This window comes from Rhincodon typus, chromosome 21 (assembly GCF_021869965.1).
Source record: "Rhincodon typus isolate 14 chromosome 21, sRhiTyp1.1, whole genome shotgun sequence".
Taxonomy (NCBI): Eukaryota; Metazoa; Chordata; class Chondrichthyes; order Orectolobiformes; family Rhincodontidae; genus Rhincodon; species Rhincodon typus.
Genome location: NC_063352.1, coordinates 3,491,454 through 3,514,270, shown reverse-complemented (window position 1 = coordinate 3,514,270; position 22,817 = coordinate 3,491,454). Strand labels below are relative to the sequence as shown.

Below are 22,817 nucleotides of genomic sequence, written 5' to 3'. Positions count from 1 at the left end.
ATGGCCTAACCAATGTCCTGTATAGCCGTGACATGACCTCCCAGCTCCTGTACTCAATGCACTGACCAATAAAAGCAAGCTTACCAAATGCTGCCTTCACTATCCTATCCACCTACGACTCTGCTTTCAAGGAACTATGAACCTGCACGCCAAGGTCACTTTGTTCGGCAACACTGCACAGGACCATACCCTTAAGTGTGTAAGTCCTGCCCTGATTTGCCTTTCCAAAGTGCAACACCTTATATTTATCTAAATTAAACTCTATCTGCCAGTCCTTGGCCGATCTGGTCAAAGTCCTGTTGTACTCTGAAGTAAACTCCTTTGTTCTCGACTACACCACCAATTTTGCAAACTTATTAATCGTATCTCCTATGTTCACATCCAAATCGTTATATAAATGGCATAATTTTGTATTGTACAAATAGTTTAGTTCATGATAACAACCATTTACAAGTTATGTTGATATGATGGATGTTGCTGTCGAGACTGAGGACAACCTGGAATGGTAAGCCTTACTACTTTGAGATCTGAAGCTGTTCTGGCCTCAAGCCCATATGACTTCATCATCGTGGGTGGTGCTTAGGGCACCTCCTAATATCCACCCCTTCAGACCCATAGACTTCAAAAGGTATTTTGATCCAGTAAGGATAGTCTTACAATTGCTAACCAAATGTTCTTGCAAAGTACAGGAAGGAAAGATTGTTATTTCAGACAAAGAAGCTATTCACTTTCCAGCACTTGTATCAACAGCTAAACTCAATGGAATGGTAATAAGTGCTGGCCCAGCCTGTGACACCCACATCCCACGGATCACTATGTGAAAAAAATCCTGAGCCTAAGGGATTTTTCCTTATGAATGTTTGGGAAACTCTTCTGATGTTACTTGTGGCATTGTTCCCATAATTTATGCAACTCTTTGTCTAATCTCCACTCTCTGTCACTTGAACATCGTCAGTTTCTGTTGGGCCAACATTTTCTGGACTTCCCTCTTTAACCAATTATAAACCACATGTTTCTAGATTTTGTTTCTATACACCCACTTAGATCCTTTTCAAATTTTTTTTTTTAATGTTAGCACGTACTTTGATTGCATTTTCTATAAATGTCTTTTTTTTTTGTCTGTTCACTGGGCCTTTGATATTATTTGTCATGTTTAACAATACTTTGGTCATATCCTTCCCCCTTCCATTTACAATAACTATGATATTGGTTGATGCTTGACTTCTAGTCTTTGCATTCATTAGCTCATTGTTTGATATTTCTAACCTGGTTCCGTAATTAGCTCCTAATGTCTTTGCCTTCATCTTTTCAAAGATATTCTTAAATATATCATTATCACAATTCCGCCAACCTGATTTTGAGCTTTCTTTTTGCAAAAGTTTCCCATACGATCACCGTGAATCCAACACCTAGCAGTTTGCATTCTTTTGCACCATTATCTAGAGCCCCAAACATCCCTTCAATGAGAGTGTGTGTGTGTGTGTGTGTGTGCTTCCTCTCATCCAGTATATTTCCTTGTTGCTTGCAATTTGAATTCCTTTTGAAGAGTATGGAGGACTTTTTCAGCAACCTCTTCTTTTTCCTCCTTCCAGTGCTGTTCAGAACAATATCTTTGCAAATATGCACTGTATCTTTCTACTGCGTACTCTGATCTGAATATAACCTTCAGCCAATTTCAGAGGTAGCTTAACAGAACTTGTCCTTACCCTTAACAACTTCTTTAACTCCTCCCACTTCCGAAACACTAAGGGGGTGGCCATGGGCCCAAGCTATGCCTCCCTCTTTGTAGGATACGTGGAACAGACCCTTTTTTCCGCTGTTACACTGGCATTATACCCCACCTCTTCCTCCACTACATTGATGATGACTGTATCGGCGCTGGCTTGTGCCCCCATGAGGAGCTTGAACAGTTCATCAACTTTACTAACGCCGTTCATTCCAACCTCATTCACCTGGACCATCTCTGATACCTCCCTCTTCTTCCTGGACCTCTCCGTCTCCATCTGTAGTGACCACCTCGAAACTGACATCGATTTCAAGCCCACCGACTCCCACAGCTACCTGGACTACACCACCTCTCACCCACCTTCCCGCAAGAATGCGATCCCCTACTCCCAATTCTTCTGCCTCCGCCGCATCTGCTCCCAAGATGGGACCTTCCACTCCCGCACATCTCGGATGTCCTCCTATTTCAAGGACCGTAACTTCTCCACCCCCCCCACCAACTTCCAGTGATCGAAAATGCTGTCAACCGCATCTCTTGCATTTCCCGCACTTGTGCCCTCACATTCCCTCCCCCTAACAAAAATAAAGACAGAATCCCCCTTGTCCTCACAAATCACCCCGCCAACCTCCGCATCCAACGTATCATTCTCCGCCACTTCTGCCACCTACAATCTGACCCCAGAACCAAAGAGATATTTCTCACCCCATTCCTATCTGCCTTTTGTAGGGACCGCTCTCTCTCTGTCCACTCCACACTCCCCAGTAACCCCACCACCCCCCTGGCATCTTTCCCTGCAACTGCAGGAAGTGCTACACCTGCCTCTACACCTCCCCTGGGCGACATGTCCACCCTGGGCCTCCTCCAGTCACAATGACACCACCTGCAAACTGGAGGAGCAGCATCTCATATTCCGCCTCGGGAGCCTACAGCCCGATGGTCTAAACATCAAATTCACCAGTTTTAAAATCTTCCTGCTCCTGGCCTCCTTCCATGTTCAAGCCTCCGTCTCATCCTTGCCTCCTTGACCTGACACAGCCTGTCCATCTTCTCTCCCACCTATCCGCCCCTCCCATCCCACTGACCAATCCCCACCGCACTCTACCCGTACTCACCTATCACCATACCTCCTCTCTCTATTTATTTCCCAGCTCCCTTCCCCCTTCTCATTTCTGAAGTAGGGTCCCAACCCGAAATTTCAACTTTCCCGCTCCTCTGCTGCCTGGCCTGCTGTGTTCCTCCAGCTCCATTCTGTGTGGTCTCAGGGGTAGACTGTTTTGTCTTGTTTATTTCTCTTGTACAACTAACTTATCTTTCCAGGTAGATGTTACATTTTCTTTTGTCATTCTTTAATGCCATGCACCATCACTTTCTTAATATTCTGTTATTTGCATGCTATATTTTGCTTTCCATTAGACCACAATTTTCCTGCTTCAAAATAATTAATTACTGCTGTCACTTGACAATTGATGAGTTATGTTCTTTCATCTTATTTCTTCCCACCTTTCATTTTGTGTCCTATCAAGGAGAATGTTTGTTTGTTTGTTTGTTTATTTTCTACTTTGCAGCTCTGGCAGAGGGTTTGTATCTCAGTGGTTTAATTTATTTCTTTTTCTTTGCAAATGCTGATCAAATTGTATTTTCAGCATTTCTGTTTGACTTTATTAAAATTTAAAGCTCTCAAATTGTGACTTGGAACTTGTGGGGTCAGTTGCGGTGCGGGAAAGTGATGCTACTTTTGTCTCAGTCTGAATAGAATATGATTAAGTATTTAGTTTTCCCTTCCCCTATCTCCAGCAGGCAAAATACTGCTGGAGCTGCAATATCTGACTGTTTTGCTTAGAAGGGAAAGTATTTTCCCATGCTGTAACGAGCAGACGGACTGAGTGCATTTGTAACCATAAATGTGTCGTGATTTTACTTGTTCTATTTTAGTTTTTAATTTGTTCATTTTTGTGTATTGCAGGATTTAAACAAAACATGGTACACAGACAATCCAGATTTTACACACTGCTTCCAAATAACTATCTTAGTCTGGATCCCTTGCATCTACATCTGGATTTGTTTCCCATTCTACTTTCTGTTTCTTCGTTATCATGACCGAGGTTACATTAGAATGTCACTTCTCAATAAAATTAAAACGGTAAGAAACAAAGATATTTAATCTTGCTACCATATATTTATGTACACCTTGTCTTTCAGATTTTTCTTTTCACTTGTACGTGGAGTCATAGAGATGTACAGCATGGAAACAGACCCTTTGGTACAACTTGTCCATGCCGGCTAGATATCCTACATAAATCTAGTCCCATTTGCCAGCATTTGGCCCATACCCTTCTAAACCCTTTCTTTTCATGTACCTGTCCAGATGCCTTTTAAATGTTGTAATTGTACTAGCCTCCTCCAATTCCTCTGGCAGCTCATTCCATACACGCAAGTTGCCCCTTAGGTCCCTTTTTAAATCTTTTTTTTCCCTCTCACCTTTTAAACGCATGTCCTGTAGTTTTGGACTCCCTCCCTCCTCTCTTTTTTTCCCCCCCCCAGGGAAAAGACCTTGCCTAAATCTCTTAGCCTCTGATGCTCCAGGGAAAATAGCCCCAGCCTATTCAGCGTCTCCCTATAGCCCAAACCCTCCAGCTCTGGCAACATCCTTGTAAATCCTTCCTGAACCCTTTCAAGTTTCACGACATCCTTCCTATAGCAAGGAGACCGGAATACAGCATTCCAATAGTACCCTAACCAATGTCCTGTACAGCCTTAACATGACCTCCCAGCTCAGTACACTGACCAATAAAGGCAAGCATATAAAATGCCTTCTTCACTATCGTATCTACCTGTGACTCCACTTGCAAGGAACTGTCAACCTGCAGTCCAAGGTCTCTCTTGTTCAGCAACACACCCCAGGATCTTTATCATTAAGTGTGACATTAGATGTCACTGACAAAGGCAGCATTTATTCACCATTGCTAATTGCCCACAAGAAAATGGTGGCAAGCTGTTCTGCTCAAATTTGTGTGGTTAAGGTACACCCCTAATGCTGTCAGGAAGCGAGTTCCGGGGTTTTGACCAAACAAAGTAATAGTCTCGGTCTTGTTGGCACCGATGACTTTGTTATTTTGAGAAGTTATAAATTGAAATGAGCACTGCAGTCATCGGTGATTTATCTCCATTTTTGCATTTATGATGGAATAACAAGATGTTTGGATGTTGCGCCTGAAGAACTCCTTAAACCTTGGACATCACTACTGAAGATTAGCCTCCAATAACCAGACCTATCTTCTGAAGGGCTGCCAATGGAGAACCTTCCCTCAATTCCTATTTACTTTAATTTTATGTGAGCTCCTTTGGGTCATACTTGGTTAAATGCTGCCTAGATCTCAAGGGCATTATTGATGAGCAATGCTCTATGAATGCAACTTATCGGTTTTCTTAGTTTCTGAATATGAGCTTTAGAGGAATCTGAGTTACATTTTCTCATTTCTGTTTGATCTTTATCCATAACCTTTTAATATGGCTTTTTCTCTTGCTGTTATGTTCATTCCATTTCCATGTACAGTCTCTGTCCTCTTCTCTGATTGCTCATTGCTCTTTGCTGTTTCCTTTGCTCTCAAACATTTAAATTCTGCAGTGCCCCAAGGCTGTCTGGAGGACAAAATTGTGTCTTTGGATTAATATAGGAATTTCAGAGTTCGCAAGATACTGAAGACGTGAATTCATGTTAAATGGGGTGGCTATTGCTTCATTATAAACCTTTCAGGGAAAATATTAGATTATTAAAATTGTTTAATTATGCATTATGATTTATTTTTGTATATATTATTTATTGGACTATAATCCATCTATTGATATTTTAATATCACCTCATTTCTAGCCTTAATGCTTTTTTTTTTTTTTTTTAAACAATATTTGTTTCTTTCTTGCAGGCATTGGGATTTGTGTTGTGGATAATCTGCTGGACAGACCTTTTCTATGCTTTCTGGGAAAGAAGTCAAGGATTTGGGCGAGCTCCTGTTTTCATAGTGAGCCCTGCAATACTTGGGGTTACAATGGTAATTACTTTTGTTTTTAAATTTTGGGATTTTTTTTTCTCGTCTGTGGTTTATGAAAAATCAATCAGGTGATACAGTCTTTGCTTTCTTTATTCAAAAAGGAGAACTGTTACAAAAGGCTTTTCTTTTAACAATTGACTTGTGGCTCTTTGCTACACATTTAACTCCTCCACGATTTGTTGATTATGCATGTGACTTTGGATATCGACGACATTTTCATTCAGTTCAATCTAAATTTTCTCGATCTGTTTTGTTGCACAATCTAAATTTATGGATATTCAAAAAAAGCCCTTTTATAATTCATCTATTGACTGTTGCTTAATTGAGCAGTATTGTGAATGATTTAATTAAAACATCACATAATGTAAACATTTGAAGCCATATGGTTTATTGCAAATTATACAGTTTGTGTAAGCGTGAACAGTCTAGAGGATTTTTGAAATTTCTTATTTAGACATTTTTTTACCTTTTGTGTTAAGTTTCTTGAAATGTGGATGTTGCGTACATGTACTTCTTAAATATGTTATGCATGCAGTAGTATGTAAGAATACTGTTTAGAAATTTAAAATACTCCCACCTTACCTAATGATTTGAGACAACAAATCTGTTATAGTTCTAAGCTAAGCATTCAGAATAATTGAACCATTTAGAATTCAAATGCTCAGTCTAATTTTTGACTTGAGCCAACCTGCTTGGGCATGTTATGACACATTTCTGAGGCAGGTTGTACTTGAGCCAGGACTTGTAGGCCCAGAGGTAGGGAGACTACTATAACTGCACCACAAGATCCTTTTATACTTTTCTTACACCTCCACTATTTGACATACGGCATATGATAATGTGGTAATAAAATAAAAAGCATAATTAAAGGAAGAAACTGACACCTTACCTTAAAAATTCCTTAATAAACAGCTCTTTAAGTTGAACCAACAGGGTTGATACAACTTGTTAACTTATTATTTCTTAAATTCCTTTCTTGTTGTACCACAATTATTATTCAATGAGTGAAATCTTAATTATAAGACTGACCTTGCCTTTGATTTTGTACCATTCAGCGCTCGTTGATTTTTCTCATGCTGTAGGAGCCTTAATTAAGAAAACATTGTTTTACCCTTTTCAATGACGTTGCTTCAACAACAGTGCTCAAAAAAAATTCACCTGAAATGTGGAAGATTGTTGGCAATATGATGTTGTTTAATCTATATGATTTAAACAGGTGGTTATTTCTTTAACTTTCTGTAAGAGTCTGTGTCGCATTTCAAGCGTTCAGTGATAACTAAATGTAAACAACTGTACGCTAGTGTAGTTTTCAGAGGTTATAACTTAAGAATCATATCTGCTATCTTGAGGGGAAAACAAAGTTAATGCAAACATAATATTGTATCATTGACTTTTTTTTTCTTTGTATTTGTACAATTTATGTCAGTCAGATGAACATTTCCAGACAGGAAGCTTCCCCCTAGATTTGAACCAATATTGGAATCAGCTGATGGGCCTTTTTTTTTGTATCTTTTTCCACAACTCCACCCTCCCCCTCTGGAGAATGATGCAATGTGGAAAGATTCACAGGCAGATTAGCAAGTTGGTAAGGTATCATCTTATTCTTTTTCATGGCAGTAAGTGTCTTTGGCATCAAGGTGGATGCCCTTCTGTGGTAGAAGGATTTTATGAACTTCCACAATGATGCCTTCTGCTTAGCAGTATCCTGCTGCACGTCAACCTGGAATTAACAGCCAGACCTCTGGTCTGCACCCAACTGCAAGGGGGAAAGAAAAACTTCGAATTACTTTTTTTTTTCTCCAATAGTTTCCAGTCCTCAGTGTGTCAGTTATCCACCACTGAGACAGGAAATTTGGCATATGAGCTGTATGTGTAAACTAAATGTACTCTCAATGTTGCCTCGGGTGATTAGCTGCTATGCTTAACTGACCCTCTATATAACAAAGGAAATTACCCTTCTTAACACACTTGTGCAAGTTGTCCCAGTGAAATCTGCCTGAAGCTAATTAATAAATACTTAAGTATTAAGTATTAATACTAGTAAGTACTTAAATTACACTGGCTAAGCTGAAAAAGCATACATCCTGCGTTTACTAAATCAGGTCACTTCTTAGGCATAAAACCTGCAAAGGTCCATTTTCAAATAGATCTCACATTTTGTCCTTGTTTACAAATCAGTCCTCCCTATCCTTTCAGAGCAATTCCATGCCTTAGTTAACAAGATGTAGAGCTGGATGAACACAGCAGGCCAAGCAGCATCAGAGGAGCAGGAAGGCTGACTTTTCGGGCCTAGACCCTTCTTCAGAAAAAGAGCTATCGCCGAGGCCAGACGCCAACTCTCCGACACCACCTCCTACCACCCCCTTGATCATGGGCACTACACCCATGCCTTAGTGTTGTTGAGCTCCTTCACTTCTAGCACATCTATGACTTTAATCTCTCTCTAGCTTTTGGCAGCTGCACTTTTTTTAACTGCTCAGGTTTGAAGTCCTGTAAAAGTAAAAGTTCCTGTTGTTTTTGTCGGCTTCCAGAGGGAAGTGTTTAATTAAATCATCTACTTAGTTTCTCTATACTGTTTTCCGTTAGAAATTTAATTCTGTAATGAGTTAGAACAAAGAACAAAGAAAATTACAGTGCAGGAACAGGCCCTTCGGCCCTCCAGGCCTGCACCGACGTGCTGCCCGTCACAACTAAAACTCTGTACCCTTCCAGGGACTGTATCCCTCTATTCCCATCCTATTCATATAATTGTCAAGATGCCCTTTAAAAGTCACTATAGTATCTGCTTCCACTATCTCCCCTGGCAGCAAGAACCAGGCACCCACCACCCTCTGTGTTTTTAAAAAAAAAAAAAACTTGCCTTGTACATCACCTTTTAAACCTTGCTCCTCGATCCTTAAATCCATGGCCCCTGGTAACTGACTCTTCCACCTTGGGGGAAAAAGCTTCTGACTGTTCAGTCTGTCCATGTCCTTCATAATCTTGTAGAAATCTATCAGATCCTGCCAACAACCTCCGTTATTCTATTGAGAACAACTAGAGTTTCTGCAACCTCTCCTCATAGCTAATGCCCTCCATACCAGGCAACATCCTGGTAAATCTTTTCTCTCCAAAGCCACCACATCCTTCTGTTAGTGTGGCGACCAGAATTGAACACAATATTCCAAATGCGGCCTAACTAAGGTTCTATAAAGCTGCAACATTACCTGTCAATTTTTAAACTCCGTGTCCTGGCCGATTGAAGGCAAGTATGCCGTATGCCTTGTTGACTACCTTTTTTCCACCTGGGTTGCCGCTTTCAGTGACCTGTGTACCTGTACACTCGGATCCCTCTGCCAATCAGTACTCTTAAGGGTTCTGCCATTTACTGTATATTTTCCATCTGGATTAGCCCTTCCAAAGTGCATTACCTCACATTTTTCTGGATTGAACTCCATCTGCCATCTCTCTGCCAAAGTCACCAACTGATCTATATCCAGCTGTATCCTTTGACGGTCCTCATTGGACCAGTTGCATTCTCCTCAAAATCATTTATATATATTACAAACAGCAAAGGTCCCAACACTGATCCCTGAGGAACGCCACTAGTCATAGCCCTCTATTCAGAAATGCACCCTTCCACTGCTACCATCTGTCTTCTACGACACAGCCAGTTTTTTATCCATCTTGCAAGCTCACCTCTGACCCCGTACAACTTTAACTTCTGTATCAGCCTGCCATGAGGGACCTTATCAGAGGCCTTACTGAAGTCCATATAGACAACACCTACTGCCCTACTTTCATCGATCATCTTCGTCACTTTCTCAAAAAACTCAACCAAGTTAGTGAGACACGACCACCCCTTCTCAAAACCATGTTGCCTGTCGCTAATAATAATTTTCAGGTGTGAGTAAATCCTGTCTTGAAGAATCCCCTCCAATAATTTCCCTATCACTGATGTAGGGCTCACTGGCATGTAATTAGCTGGATTATCCTTGCCATCTTTCTTAAACAAAAGAAAAACATTGGCTATTCTGCAATCCTCTGGGATCTCCCCTGTAGCCAGTGAGGATACAAAGATTTCACTTAAGGCCCCAGCAATTTCCTCCCTTGCTTCTCCCTGTATTCTGGGGTATATCCCATCAGGCCCTGGGGATTTGTCTACCTTTAATGTTTATCAAGACCCCCAATACCACCTCCCCTTTGATCTCAACATGACCCAAACTATCTACACACCCTTCCCCAGACTCCTCATCCACCAAGTCCTTCTCTATGGTAAATACTGACGCAAAGTATTCATTTAATACCTCACCGATTTTCCTCTAGCCCCACACAAATTCCCTTCCCTGCCCTTGAGTGGGCCAACCCTTTGCCTGGCTACCCTCTTACTCTTTATATATGTATAAAAAGCCTTGGGATTTTCCTTAATCCTGTTGGCCAATGACTTTTCATGACTCCTTTTAGGCCTCCTGACTCCTTGCTTAAGTTTCCTTCGACTTTCCTTGTACTCCATCCTTGCTTCATGTGTTCCCAGCCTCCTAGCCTTGATAAATGCTTCCTTTTTCTTTTTGATTAGGCTCATAATATCTCTCGTTATTCAAGGTTCCCTAAACTTGCCATACTTATCTTTCATCCTTAAAGGAATGTGCCGGTCCTGAGTTCCGAGCATCTTACGCTTGAAAGCCTCCTACATACCATATGTTGATTTGCCCTCCAACATGTGCCTCCAATCTACATTCTTCAGTTCCTGCCTAATATTGTTGTAATTAGCCTTCCCCCAATTTAGCACCTTCACCTGACAGATACACTGATCTTTATCCATCAGTATCTTTTAAAAAGCTTACTGAATTGTGATCTCAGTTCCCAAGCTGCTCCCCTACTAAGACGTCGACCACCTGGCCAGGCTCATTCCCCAATACTAGGTCCAGTACGGCCCCTTTCCTAGTTGGACTATCTACATACTGTTTCAAGAAGCCGTCTTGGATGCTCCTTACAAACTCTGCCCCATCCAAACCCCAAGCACTGAGTGAGTCCCAGTCAATATATGGAAAGTTAAAATCACCCACAACAACAACCCTGTTACTTTTACATCTTGCCAAAATCTGCCTACATGTTTGTTCTTCTGTCTCCCACTGGCTTTTGGGAGGCCTAATAGTAAACCCCAAACATTGTGATTGCACCCTTCCTGTTCCTGAGCTCTACCCATATTGCCTCGCTATATGAGCCATCCAAGGTGTCCTCCTGCAGTACAGTTGTGATTACGCCTTAACAAGTAGTGCAACTCCCCCACCTCTTTTATATCCCCCTCTATCCTGCCTGAAACAACTGTATCCTGGAACGTTAAGCTGCCAATCCTGTCCCTCCCTTAACCAGGTCTCTGTAATAGCAACAACATCATAGTTCCAAATACTAATCCAAGCTCTAAATTCATCTGCCTTACAGTTCTTGCATTGAAACAGATGCACTTCAGTCCACCAGATCCGCTTTGATCAGAACCACACCCTGCCTCCTCTTACTCTGAGTCTTAGTGGCTCTATTCTCTAGTTCCCTTTCAGTCCATTCACCTTTGCATTGGTTCCCACCCCCCCGCCAAGCTTGTTTAAATCACTCCTCCTGAGTGACACCAGCGAACCTCCCAGCCAGAATATTTGTGCCCCTCCAGTTCTGCTTTGGATAGTCCCTCCTCTATCAACAAAGACAAAGGTAAGCATTGAGGTATTTTGCTTACTGGCAGTAATGGTAAATACAAACAAATAAAGAATTGTAGAATGCCAGTTATTCCACTATTCAAAGCTCCAGAACAAGTCGTCTTTGTTTAGAAACAATAATGTGGATACTTCTAGTAAACGCTGAAGAACTTTTTGAGGTGATAAAAGCACAGGCATTGAATCAACAGTTTATGCAAAACTCACTTGTCAAGGAAATGTTCTGTATGTTTTAGGGAGGTTTGTTTATTTTTTTCTGGATGTTCTTCTCTCGGGGATTGTTTGATGATGAATAAAATGTTACACATTTAGAAAGATAATGCAAATATGCCAGATGTAGAGGATGAAAAATTACTGCTTGAATGAACTTGCTCATCTTGCCTGTCTGAGTATGGAAGTGGCTTTAGGTTAGCAGGATGCACTAATTTTCTGTCATTTTACAAATTCAAATTGTTGCTATTTGTTTGCTACTCAGTGTATTAGCAAGCTAGCCTCACCAAAAGCGGCTTTTCTAGGGGCTTTTATAAGATTGTTTTGATCTGCTACCAACAGATAAAACATAAAATGCTAGAGAATTAGTGTTTATTAGCTATTTACTTTGCTTCTGCTGAAGTTACAGCAGGAGATCCCAATGGAAAATGGCTGGCTATTGAAAATGAACATGCAAAGATAATTTTTTTTCTTCTTTTTCAAACATCTTGACAACATGGCTTTCAAAAAGTATAGATTTAGGTTTGGCAGTGAAAGTTTAAGATTTTCTTAAATTGTAAGGTTTATGTAAATTTCCAAAGTAACTGACATTGGTGATGGATTCTACTGTTGCTTTTGGTGATTTAACTGTTCCGCAGAAAAACCAGTCTAGTTTGATGTAATCTTGTAACAGTAGGCCAGGCCTCGATTTTCAAATACTGCATACGACATCATTGGCGGATGGATTGAGGCCCTGACTTTTTGTGCCATGCTCACCTGTCCAGAGGCTTAACTTGATCTCCTTCAATGCTGAAATTGCCTGAAGTCCTGTCTGTCTGGGGCTGTCCAAAGTCGAGTTCCGCCCCCCCCCAAGTACTGGGATTGTGTTTGGAAGCTCTGAGGTTGAATTTCAGATTGACCCTTTTATATCTAAATTTGGGACATAATGTAGTTCGTTCTCTGGCTGAGGAGAACTGCCTTGACCAACTAGGAATCCACCATGTGAAACATGTAACTGACCCAGAAACGCTGGGCTCTGAGCATGCTTTTGATTTCATTAGCACCTCATTAAAAACCTCAGGATTTTGTCCGGCCACTGGCTGTTACATATAATTATTAAATAGTGATTTTGGAATGCGTCTGGTTGCTTTATGTGGTGTGGCAGATTGTCCAAGTATCTCTCCTATAAAGACATGATGTCAAAGCCTTGTCAGGTAGATTTTGATCTTCAATTTTTATCTGAATAAATCAAAAACATCGAATTTTGATTTTGTTTTTTTGTGGAAGGTTTATGCACTGTTCAAAGCCAGTGTGTACCTTCCATTCGCAAACTCCATTTACTACCACTGAATCCATCCTTCCCTTCTCTGACTGATTAATTTTGCTTGAAACTCTGTACAGCCTGTGATAAACTATCTGAGGTTGATACAGGCTGAGCATCCAGTGTCCTATCCTTATGATTGCAAAGATCATCTATTTCACAACTTTTAACAATGTCCCCTGTTGTCGAAGCAGATTTGTTGAAGTCCTAATTCCAAATTGTCAATTGTCAATTCCAAAAGTCAAGTATTGGTATGGTTCTTTGCTTCTCCCTTTCCCCATCTCAGAAACTGCCTGTGGTCCTGCACTTCTATGACAGGTCTGCTTTCCAGTCTTTTTAGACAGAGCTTCTCACTCATTACCTCCCATATTGACACCAGTTCTCTTAGTCCTGAGTTCTGGACATCTCTCTGTACGTCAATCTGTTTCTCTGCTTCTCTTTCCTCCTAAAATCCTACTTAAAACTTACATTTTAATTAAAACCTTTGTCATCCTTCCAGTATCTCCTTATTTATTCCAGCATCAATCTTTTTTCAAATTGTGTTGCTGTGAAGTGCCTGGTGCTTTTGTATTAAATGTGCTGCAAATGCCAGTTGTTCAAAACACTGACAATAGATATGAAAACACATTAAGTTTAACTTGTGCGTGTGAGCTTGGTGATACATAGTTGCTGTACCCAGTGACTTCTTTCCTGTAGCATGGAGGCCAGAATTGAAGCATTCCAAAAGTGGCTAACCAATGTCCCGTACAGATGCAATATGACATCCCAACTCCCATACTCAATGTGGATTGAGAAGGAGCAAAACTTGACCTACTCTTGGGGGAAATAAGGCAGAGCAAATGACTGAGGTGTCACAGTTGGGGAAGCACTTTGGGGCAAGTGACCATAAGTCTATTAGTTTTAAAATAATTATGGAAAAGGATAGACCTGATCTAAAAGTTAAAATTCTACAGTGGAGTAAGGTCAATTTTGACGGTGTAAGGCAAGAACTTTCAAAAGTTGATTCAAGAGGCTATTCGCAGGTAAATCATAGAATCTCTACAGTGTGAAACAGGCCGTTTGGCCCAATAGGTCCACACCAACCCTCGAAGCATCCCACCCAGACCCATCCCCCTACAACCTAATCTACACACTGTGAACATTATGGGCAATTTAGCATGGCCAATCCACCTAACCTGCATATCTTTGGACTGTGGGAGGAAACCCGCACAGACACAGGGAGAATGTGCAAACTCCACACAGACAGTCGCCTGAGGGTGGAATTGAACTTGGGTTCCTGGTGCTGTGAGGCAGCAGTGCTAACCACTGAGCCACTGTGCCGCCCAAAGGATTTTTGGAAAGTGGGAGGCCTTCAAAAATGAGAGTGTGCCTCTGGACTCTTGCTATGTTTCTGTTAGTGTGAAGAACAAGGCTGGTAGGTGTAGGGAATGTTGGATGACCACAGAAAACAAGGCCCTGATCAAGAAAAAGGAGGCACATGGTAGATATAGACTGCTGGGATAGAGTGAATCCCTCTGTATAAGAGCAGTAGGAGTATACTTAAGAGGGAAATCAAGAGGGTAAAAAGGTAACATGAGATAACCCAATTTGCCAGAAATAAGAGAGTTACAAGTAGCCAGGAAGGACCTAAAGAGAGAGCTAAGAAGAGCCAGGAGGGGACATGAGAAGTCTTTAGCAGGTAGGATCAAGGAAAACCCTAAAGCTTTCTATAGGTATGTCAGGAATAAAAGAATGACTAGAGTAAGATTGGGGCCGGTCAAGGACAGTAGTGGGAAGTTGTGCGTGGAGTCCGAAGAGATAGGAGAGGTGCTAAATGAATATTTTTCGTCAGTATTCACACAGGAAAAAGACAATGTAGTCAAGGAGAATACTGAGATACAGTCTATTAGACTAGACGGGATTGAGGTTCATGAGGAGGTGTTAGCAATTCTGGAAGGTGTGAAAATAGATAAGTCCCCTGGGCCGGATGGGATTTATCCTAGGATTCTCTGGGAAGCTAGAGAGGAGATTGCAGAGCCTTTGGCTTTGATCTTTATGTCGTCATTGTCTTCAGGAATCATGCCAGAAGACTGGAGATGAGCAAATGTTGTCCCCTTGTTCAAGAAGGGGAGTAGAGACAACCCTGGTAATTATAGACCAGTGAGCCTTACTTCGGTTGTGGGTAAAGTGTTGGAAAGGATTATAAGAGATAGGATTTATAATCTTCTAGAAAGGAATAATTTGATTAGGGATAGTCAACATGGTTTTGTGAAGGGTAGGTCGTGCCTCACAAACCTTTATTGAGTTCTTCGAGAAGGTGACCAAACAGGTGGATGAGGGTAAAGCGGTTGATGTGGTGTATTTGGATTTCAGTAAAGCATTTGATAAGGTTCCCCATGGTAGGCTATTGCAGAAAATACGGAGGCATGGGATTGAGGGTGATTTAGCGGTTTGGATCAGAAATTGGCTAGCTGTAAGAAGACAGAGGGTGGTGGTTGATGGGAAATGTTCATCCTGGAGTTCAGTTACTAGTGGTGTACCTCAAGGATCTGTTTTGGGGCCACTGCTGTTTGTCATTTTTATAAATGACCTAGATGAGGGCGTAGAAGGATGGGTTAGTAAATTTGCGGATGATACCAAAGTCGGTAGAGTTGTGGATAGTGCGGAAGGATGTTGCAGGTTACAGAGGGACATAGATAAGCTGCAGAGCTGGGCTGCGAGGTGGCAAATGGACTTTAATGCGGAAAAGTGTGAGGTGATTCACTTTGGAAGGAGTAACAGGAATACAGAGTTCTGGGCTAATGGTAAGATTCTTGGTAGTGTGGATGAGCAGAAAGATCTCTGTGTCCATGTGCATAGATCACTGAAAGTTGCCACCCAGGTTGATAGCGTTGTTAAGAAGGCGTACAGTATGTTAGGTTTTATTGGTAGACGGATTGAGTTTTGGAGCCATGAGGTCATGTTGCAGCTCTACAAAACTCTGGTGCGGCCGCACTTGGAGTATTGCGTACAGTTCTGGTCACCGCATTATAGGAAGGATGTGGAAGCATTGGAAAGGGTGCAGAGGAGATTTACCAGGATGTTGCCTGGTATGGAGGGAAGGCCTTATGAGGAAAGGCTGAGGGTTTTGAGGCTGTTTTCGTTAGAGAAGAAGGTTAAGAGGTGACTTGATAGAGACATACAAGATGATCAGAGGATTAGATAGGGTGGACAGTGGGAGCCTTTTTCCCCGGATGGTGATGGCTAGCACGAGGGGACATAGCTTTAAATTGAGGGGTGATAGATATAGGACAGATGTCAGAGGTAGGTTCTTTACTCAGAGTAGTAAGGGCGTGGAATGCCCTGCCTGCAAAAATAGTAGACTCGCCCACTTTGAGGGCATTTAAATGGTCATTGGATAAACATATGGATGATAATGGAATAGTTTAGGTTAGATGGGCTTCAGATTGGTTTCACAGGTCGGCGCAACATCGAGGGCCGAAGGGCCTGTACTGCGCTGTAATGTTCTATGTTCTATAAGGAGAATCCAAAAAGACTTGCCCCTTTCTCTACCTATGTTGTTGGTACCAACGAGTACAATGACTTCTTTCTGCAGGTCACTCTCCCCTTGGAGAATGTTCTGCACCCTCTCCGAGATGTCCTTGACCCTGGCACCAGGGAGGCAACGCTCCATTCTGATGTCTCGCTGTTGAATGCAGAAACGTCCATCTATGCCCCTGACTAGAGAGTCCCTATCACTACTGAATGTTTGGAACCTGATATGCCCCTCATTACAGTAGATCTAAACACTGTGTCAGAAATCTGACTGTCAATGCTACATTCCCCTGATCGTCTCTTACCCCCTATATTTTCCAATACAGCATACTTATTTGAGATGGGGATAGCCAATGGAAACTGCTCCAGTACCTGCCTGCCTCTCCTAGAGGTAACCCATCTAAGTGACTGTATCTGTGGTTTTTCTACTTGCCTGAAACTGCCACCCATCACATTCCCGGTTCTTGTAAATTCCTCATTGCCTCAGCTGCCACTCCAGATGATTCATGCAATCCTATAGGATTCGCAGCCAAACACACTTCCTGCGGATATAATCATCAGAAACACTGAAATTCTCCCTAATCTCCCACATCCTGCAGGAAGAGCATGGCACTCTGCAAAAGGCCATCTCTGCACCTCAATATACAGACCTAGAAAATAGCAGTCTTACTGCTCTAGGATAACTTAATACATTTGTTTATTTTTAAAAAAATCAAGATACAGATCTCAGTAAAACATTAAAAACTGACCCTACTCATTATTACAGATTTAAAAATAACAGATTAAGATTTATAAATTTTGTATGTGCTGAAAACAAACACTTAGCTGCTGCTAATACTCCCAGCTGCAAATAATTTCAGTAATGAGGTCTCTCCAAGGTCAGCTGTGAAATTTGTTTGTTTTTCTTGTCAATGTTAAATTAACTTTTTAAACAAAATCTAATTCTCTTATCAGTTGGTTGCAGTTTTCCTCATCCAGTATGAGAGGTTGAAGGGTGTCCAATCCTCTGCTATTCTTCTGATCTTTTGGCTGCTGGCGTTGCTATGTGCCATTCCACCATTGAGATCCAAAATAATGCAGTCGATTGACCAGGTAAGAACAATTAAAACCTTTTTCTTATTAGGTGTGATTTAGTGTTCTTAATCATCATACATGTATTTCATCTTTTTAGTACTAACCTAATTTTAATTTAGTGGTGTTTACCCACACCACCTCCACGCCTAACCTTCTCTTTCATGTTTCGCAGATTGTTACTAGGTAAGATTTGATGAATTCTGGTAGCCCTCTGAAGTTTCATGCAGAGTGTTTTTCTGACAGGGGTTGTTTGATTGTGGAAGGCATGTTGGTTAAGCATAAATGGTTAAGAAACTTGTCTTCACCTCTACTTTTCTGATAAGTTTGCTGGCCGCAGATGAGCGAGTTTAATTCTCTGTTTTGTAGCCAATGGATGAAGCTAATACCTGTAAGGGTTAGCTCCAAATCTCTCCTATCCATTAAATCATTGTGGAAGCTTCTGTGCTGAAGCTTAAATTCTTAGTTTTGAAATGTTACCTGGTAACTATTTTTTTTAAATCAAATGTTTTGATCTCCTGCTTGTTCAGAACAAACCAATGTTTCACGATACATAAGTTTAAGAGGCTTTGTTGAATTGATAAAGTTTCATCAAATCATTAAAATGATGAAAAATTGACAACTTGTGAAAGCATTAAAATATACCCCTTCCAATTGACTGTTTTTAAATCTAGCAACTGTTGATTGTTTGGTAAACCTCTTACTGATTTGATAAGTTCATAATATCGGTTAATATTTGAACTTTAGGTGTAACATCGAGTTTCTATAAAGATATCAGCTGCAGGAACTTTGTGGCTTTTGCATTTAGTTTGCATACATTTCCAAAGGTTGTCACTTTGGGATCTATTCTATCTTTTTACTGCACACGTTTTGAACTTGCTTGTGGTTGTGTCAGGATATTAAGATGAAGCGTTGACATTCATGTAGTAGTTATGTTTACTGTACTGGATACTGCACTTCCCAGAACATCACTGCATTTTTTGGTATCTTGTCTAATTGTTCATTCTGGTATCAACACAAACAGTATATTTACAGTCAATTTGACTTTGGTGTAAGGAGTTCATTAATGCCAAAACCATTTGTGTTCACGTGGTGCACTTTTATGCCAAGCACAATTTTTTGTATTAATTAAGCGCAGGAAAATCTGATTTTGTTCCTTTTTTACGTTGTTCTCCTGTCTCCAATGCATTTAAGGCATAAATTCTGAAACTTGAAGACAAGTCCCTAAATTAATTTGACCCACCCTATCCCTTCTAAGTCCCCTCCCAGACTGTCCCTTATTACATGGTCCTTTTCATCTTTTAAATATCTTCTTAAACCTGCTGTTTTGATGAGACTTTTAATTATTTTTCCTGTTCCTCGCTTGGTATTTGTTCCCTTGCTGCTTTTTATCCCCTTCTCCTAATGTATGTTAGGATATTAAATTTAATTCATTCATAAGATTTGGGCATTGCTGGCAGGGTAGATTCATTGGCCATCCCTAGTTACCTTTTTTGAAGGTGGTGGTGAGCTGCTGCCTTGAACCACTTTAGTCTTTGTGCTGTAGATAGACTTACAAAACCAGTAGGAAGGGAGTTCCAAGATTTTGACTCAGCAACATTGAAGGAACAGTGATTATAATTCCATATCAGAATGGTGATGTTTTGATATGTTAAAGTTGTTTTATACATGTAAGTTACTGAATAATGACAGTGCAAGAACAGCTTTTCAAGACTGTGACAGGCTTATTTTAAAAGAAACACGCATTAACTATGAACTTTGCATTTTATGCATTTTTAGAATTATAGAATAGTTACAGCACCAAAGAAGGTTATTCAGCGTGTCAATGTTGCACCTGCTATCTGAAGGAGAAATTTATATAATTCCATTCCTTTTGCTTGAAATAACTCCAGAGGCCGGTATCCCGTCACCAAGTCACCCTTTACTTACATGTGGAGAGTCCTTGACACTGATCCAGCTTCTTCAGAGCCAGCTCTCAAAGTGAGCAGAACGTCTGACACTCCTGTTCCTATCTGTCAGCCAGGGCTCCCTGATTGAACAGGATTAACAGCCCCAGTCAGGGAGCACGTATTCTGTGATGTCCAATTTGGCTGACCTCATTTCAATCACTACATTGCCCTTTCACTGTTAAACCTGCTTTTTTTTTTCTAATATAAAACAAAGAATTGGATGTTGAAGATCTTTAACAAAAACTAAGGTTCCTGGAGAAACTCTGCAAGTCTAGCAGGATCTGTGGGGAGAAAGCAAAGTTAACGTTTAGTCCAGTGACCCTTCTTCAGAACAGGACATTAATTGTCTTTTCAACTCACGGAATTTCTCCGGCAATTTTTGTTTTTGGTTCTACTATTATTTACTCTCTTCAACTGCTTATCTAGTTTCATTTTGAAAGCTGCATTTGGATATCCCTCCATTGCCCTTTTCAGGCAGTACATTTTTGATTGCAACCACTCACTTTTTTTAAAATGCATGGGCAAATATGGGATAACAGACACCAGCATGGATTTTTTGTTTTTTTTTTTTTTTTGAAAGGCCAGATTGTGTTCAGCTAATTTTTTGGGTTTTTTTTTTTTTTAAGGTAACAGAAGGTTGATGAAGGTCTTGCTGCTGATATGGATGTATTGACATGGACTTCCAGAAGACATTTGATTCTGCCACACAAGATATCTGTAACCTAAGTTACAGCCGGAATAAAAGATTGTTACAATATGGAAATGTGTGACGTAAAAACAAAGAATTGTGTTGAGTTAGCGCAGTGTGGATCTGGAGGAGCACAGCAGGCCAAGCAGCATCGGAGGAACAGGAAGGTTGATGTTTTGGGTAGGGGCCCTTCTCTTTTTTTTTTTTCTGAAGAAGAGTCCCAACCCGAAACGTCAACTTTCCTGCTGCTCTGATGCTGCCTGGCCTGCTGTGTTCCTCCAGCTTCGCACTGTGTTATCTCTGACTCCAGCATTGGCAGTTCTTACTATCTCTGAATTGTGTTGAGTTGTTGTTTTTCAGATTGGAGGAAGGTTTATAATGGAGTTCTCTGGGGTTCCTGTGTGGACATTTTTTGTTTTTCCTGATGCACATTAATTGCCTAGACCTTGGTGTGCAGTGTGTAATTTCATAATTTCGAAATATTATGGATAATGAGGAGAATGCTGTAGAATTTCAAATACATGTAGACAATTTGGTGGAATGGGCAGAGCAGTGAAATTCCGTGCAAGGTGATTCACTTTGGTTGGAAGAACATGGATAGACAATATAAAATAAAGGGTACAACTCTAGAAGGCGTGCAGGTGCAGAGGGACCTGGCTGTATACCTGCATATGCCATTGAAGATGGACAGGACAACTTGAAAGAATAGTTAATGATGCACACACTGTCCTGGGCTTTACCATTTGAGGCAGTGTGTATAACAGTAAGGAAGTTATGTTAAACTTGCAGAAAAACTAATCAGGCCTCAATTGGGGTGCACTTGCACATGTTCTCCGCTATAGCAGAAGCTTATCTCATTTGTTATGTGGACTCTTAAACACTACTTTTACTTTTACTTTTTTAACCAATCCACATTTCAACTGAACTTTGTCTGAGAGCAAGGTTTTCTGCAATAAGGTTGTTGTCCAACCTAAAAACTTAAACCACTTGAAGAGCGAATCATCCCCTATGGTTGGCATTTTTTCCCTCTATTGCTTATCTTCTTTTCAACCTGGTTGTATGATTATACTGGAAACCGTATATCAAATGCTAGAGCAACTTAAATCCCAAGATAACAGATCAAAGCACATGACCGTCATAACACCATCTACTGCTATTAGTCCCAAAGCTGTAGAGATGCAGCCTCTCGGGATTATAAGCCCTACCTCAACCTATTGATCCCAATACCCCAGGAATCTAAAGTCCTCTTTCCTGCAATATATCTTCAACTCTGTACCTATCTGCTGTGTTCTCCTATTTCTTTACTCGCTAGGGCATGGCACCACGTATCATCTATACTTCATTACGTTTGAGGTTCTGCTTAATCAAACAACTCCCTCGAGGACCCTCCACAAATGTTCCCATCCTCAATGATGGAAGAGCCAAACACAACATTGTGAATGATAAGGCACAAGCATTTGCAGCAATCTTCCACCAGAAGTGCTGAGTGGATGACCCATCTCGACCTTCTCCAGTGGTCCCAGCACTAGTTACCAGTCTTCAGCCAATTCGATTCACTCCACATTCTGGCAATAATGCTGCAGACTTGCTGCTCCCTTAGCCAAGCTGTTCCAGTAATTACAACACTGGCAACTACTGAACAATGTGGAAAATTTGCCCAGGTATATTCTGTGTACACAAAACAGGACAAATCCAACCTGGCCAATTGCTATCCAATAAGTCTACTCTTGATCATCAGTAAAATGATGAAAGGTGTCATCAACAGTGCCTCCTCAGCAGTAACATGCTCACTGAAGCTCAATAGCAGCGGTGTGTACCATCTTCAAGATGAACTACAGAATTTCACCGAAAATCCTTAGACAGCATTTTCCAAACCCATAACCACTTCCATCTAGAAGGACAAGGGCAGCAGATACATGGGAACACTACCACCTGCAAGTTCCCCTTCAAGTGACTCACTATCTTGACTTGGAAATATATCGCTATTCCATCACTGTCACTGGGTCACAATCCTGAAATTGGCTCTCTAAGGGCATTGTGGGTCAACCTACCTGCACGAGAAGGCAGCTCACCACCACCACCTTAAGTGTAATTAGGGAAGGGCAATAAATGCTGGCCAGCCAGTGATGCCCATGTCCCATGAATGAATTCTGAAAAACAAAATTAACTACCGCTCCATCATAACTCCCAACCTCCAGGACCTCATTACTCTTTCTGCCTGTATTGTTGGTATCAATTTAAAAAAAAAAAAAAATTGCCATAATGTTAGATTGTATGGCTGCTCTTTCTTTAGTGAGAGACAACTGGAGGGTCACTGTCCCTCAGGCAAGAGGAGAGTTTGTAAAGGGGAGTCTGTCATATAACCTCTGCCAGAGCAGAAATTGCTCTTGGAATTAGTCTACATCACAAACCAGCTGTTCAGCCAACTGAGCTAGTCAACCCCTGTATTAATATGGAACATAGAAAATAGGAGCAGGATCAGAGATAGTAGGAACTGCAGATGCTGGAGAATCCGAGACAACAAGGTGCAGGGCTGGATGAACACAGCAGGCCAAGCAGCATCATAGGAGCAGAGAGGCTGACGTTTCGGGCCTAGACCCTTCATCAGAAAAAGCTTTTTCTGATGAAGG

General features: G+C 41.1%; 1 protein-coding gene across 1 annotated transcript in view; it reads left to right on the top strand.

Annotated features, from left to right (window-relative positions):
* The first annotated feature begins 467 nt into the window (after positions 1–467).
* The window catches only part of abcc1 (ATP-binding cassette, sub-family C (CFTR/MRP), member 1), an 87,860-nt gene continuing 65,510 nt past the window's right edge, over positions 468–22,817 (top strand). The window contains exons 1-4 of the mRNA XM_048609662.1: positions 468–505; positions 3,677–3,866; positions 5,647–5,772; positions 17,434–17,571. Of these exons, the coding sequence (XP_048465619.1) occupies positions 468–505; positions 3,677–3,866; positions 5,647–5,772; positions 17,434–17,571 (492 nt within the window). The remainder of the gene's footprint in view (positions 506–3,676; positions 3,867–5,646; positions 5,773–17,433; positions 17,572–22,817) is intronic.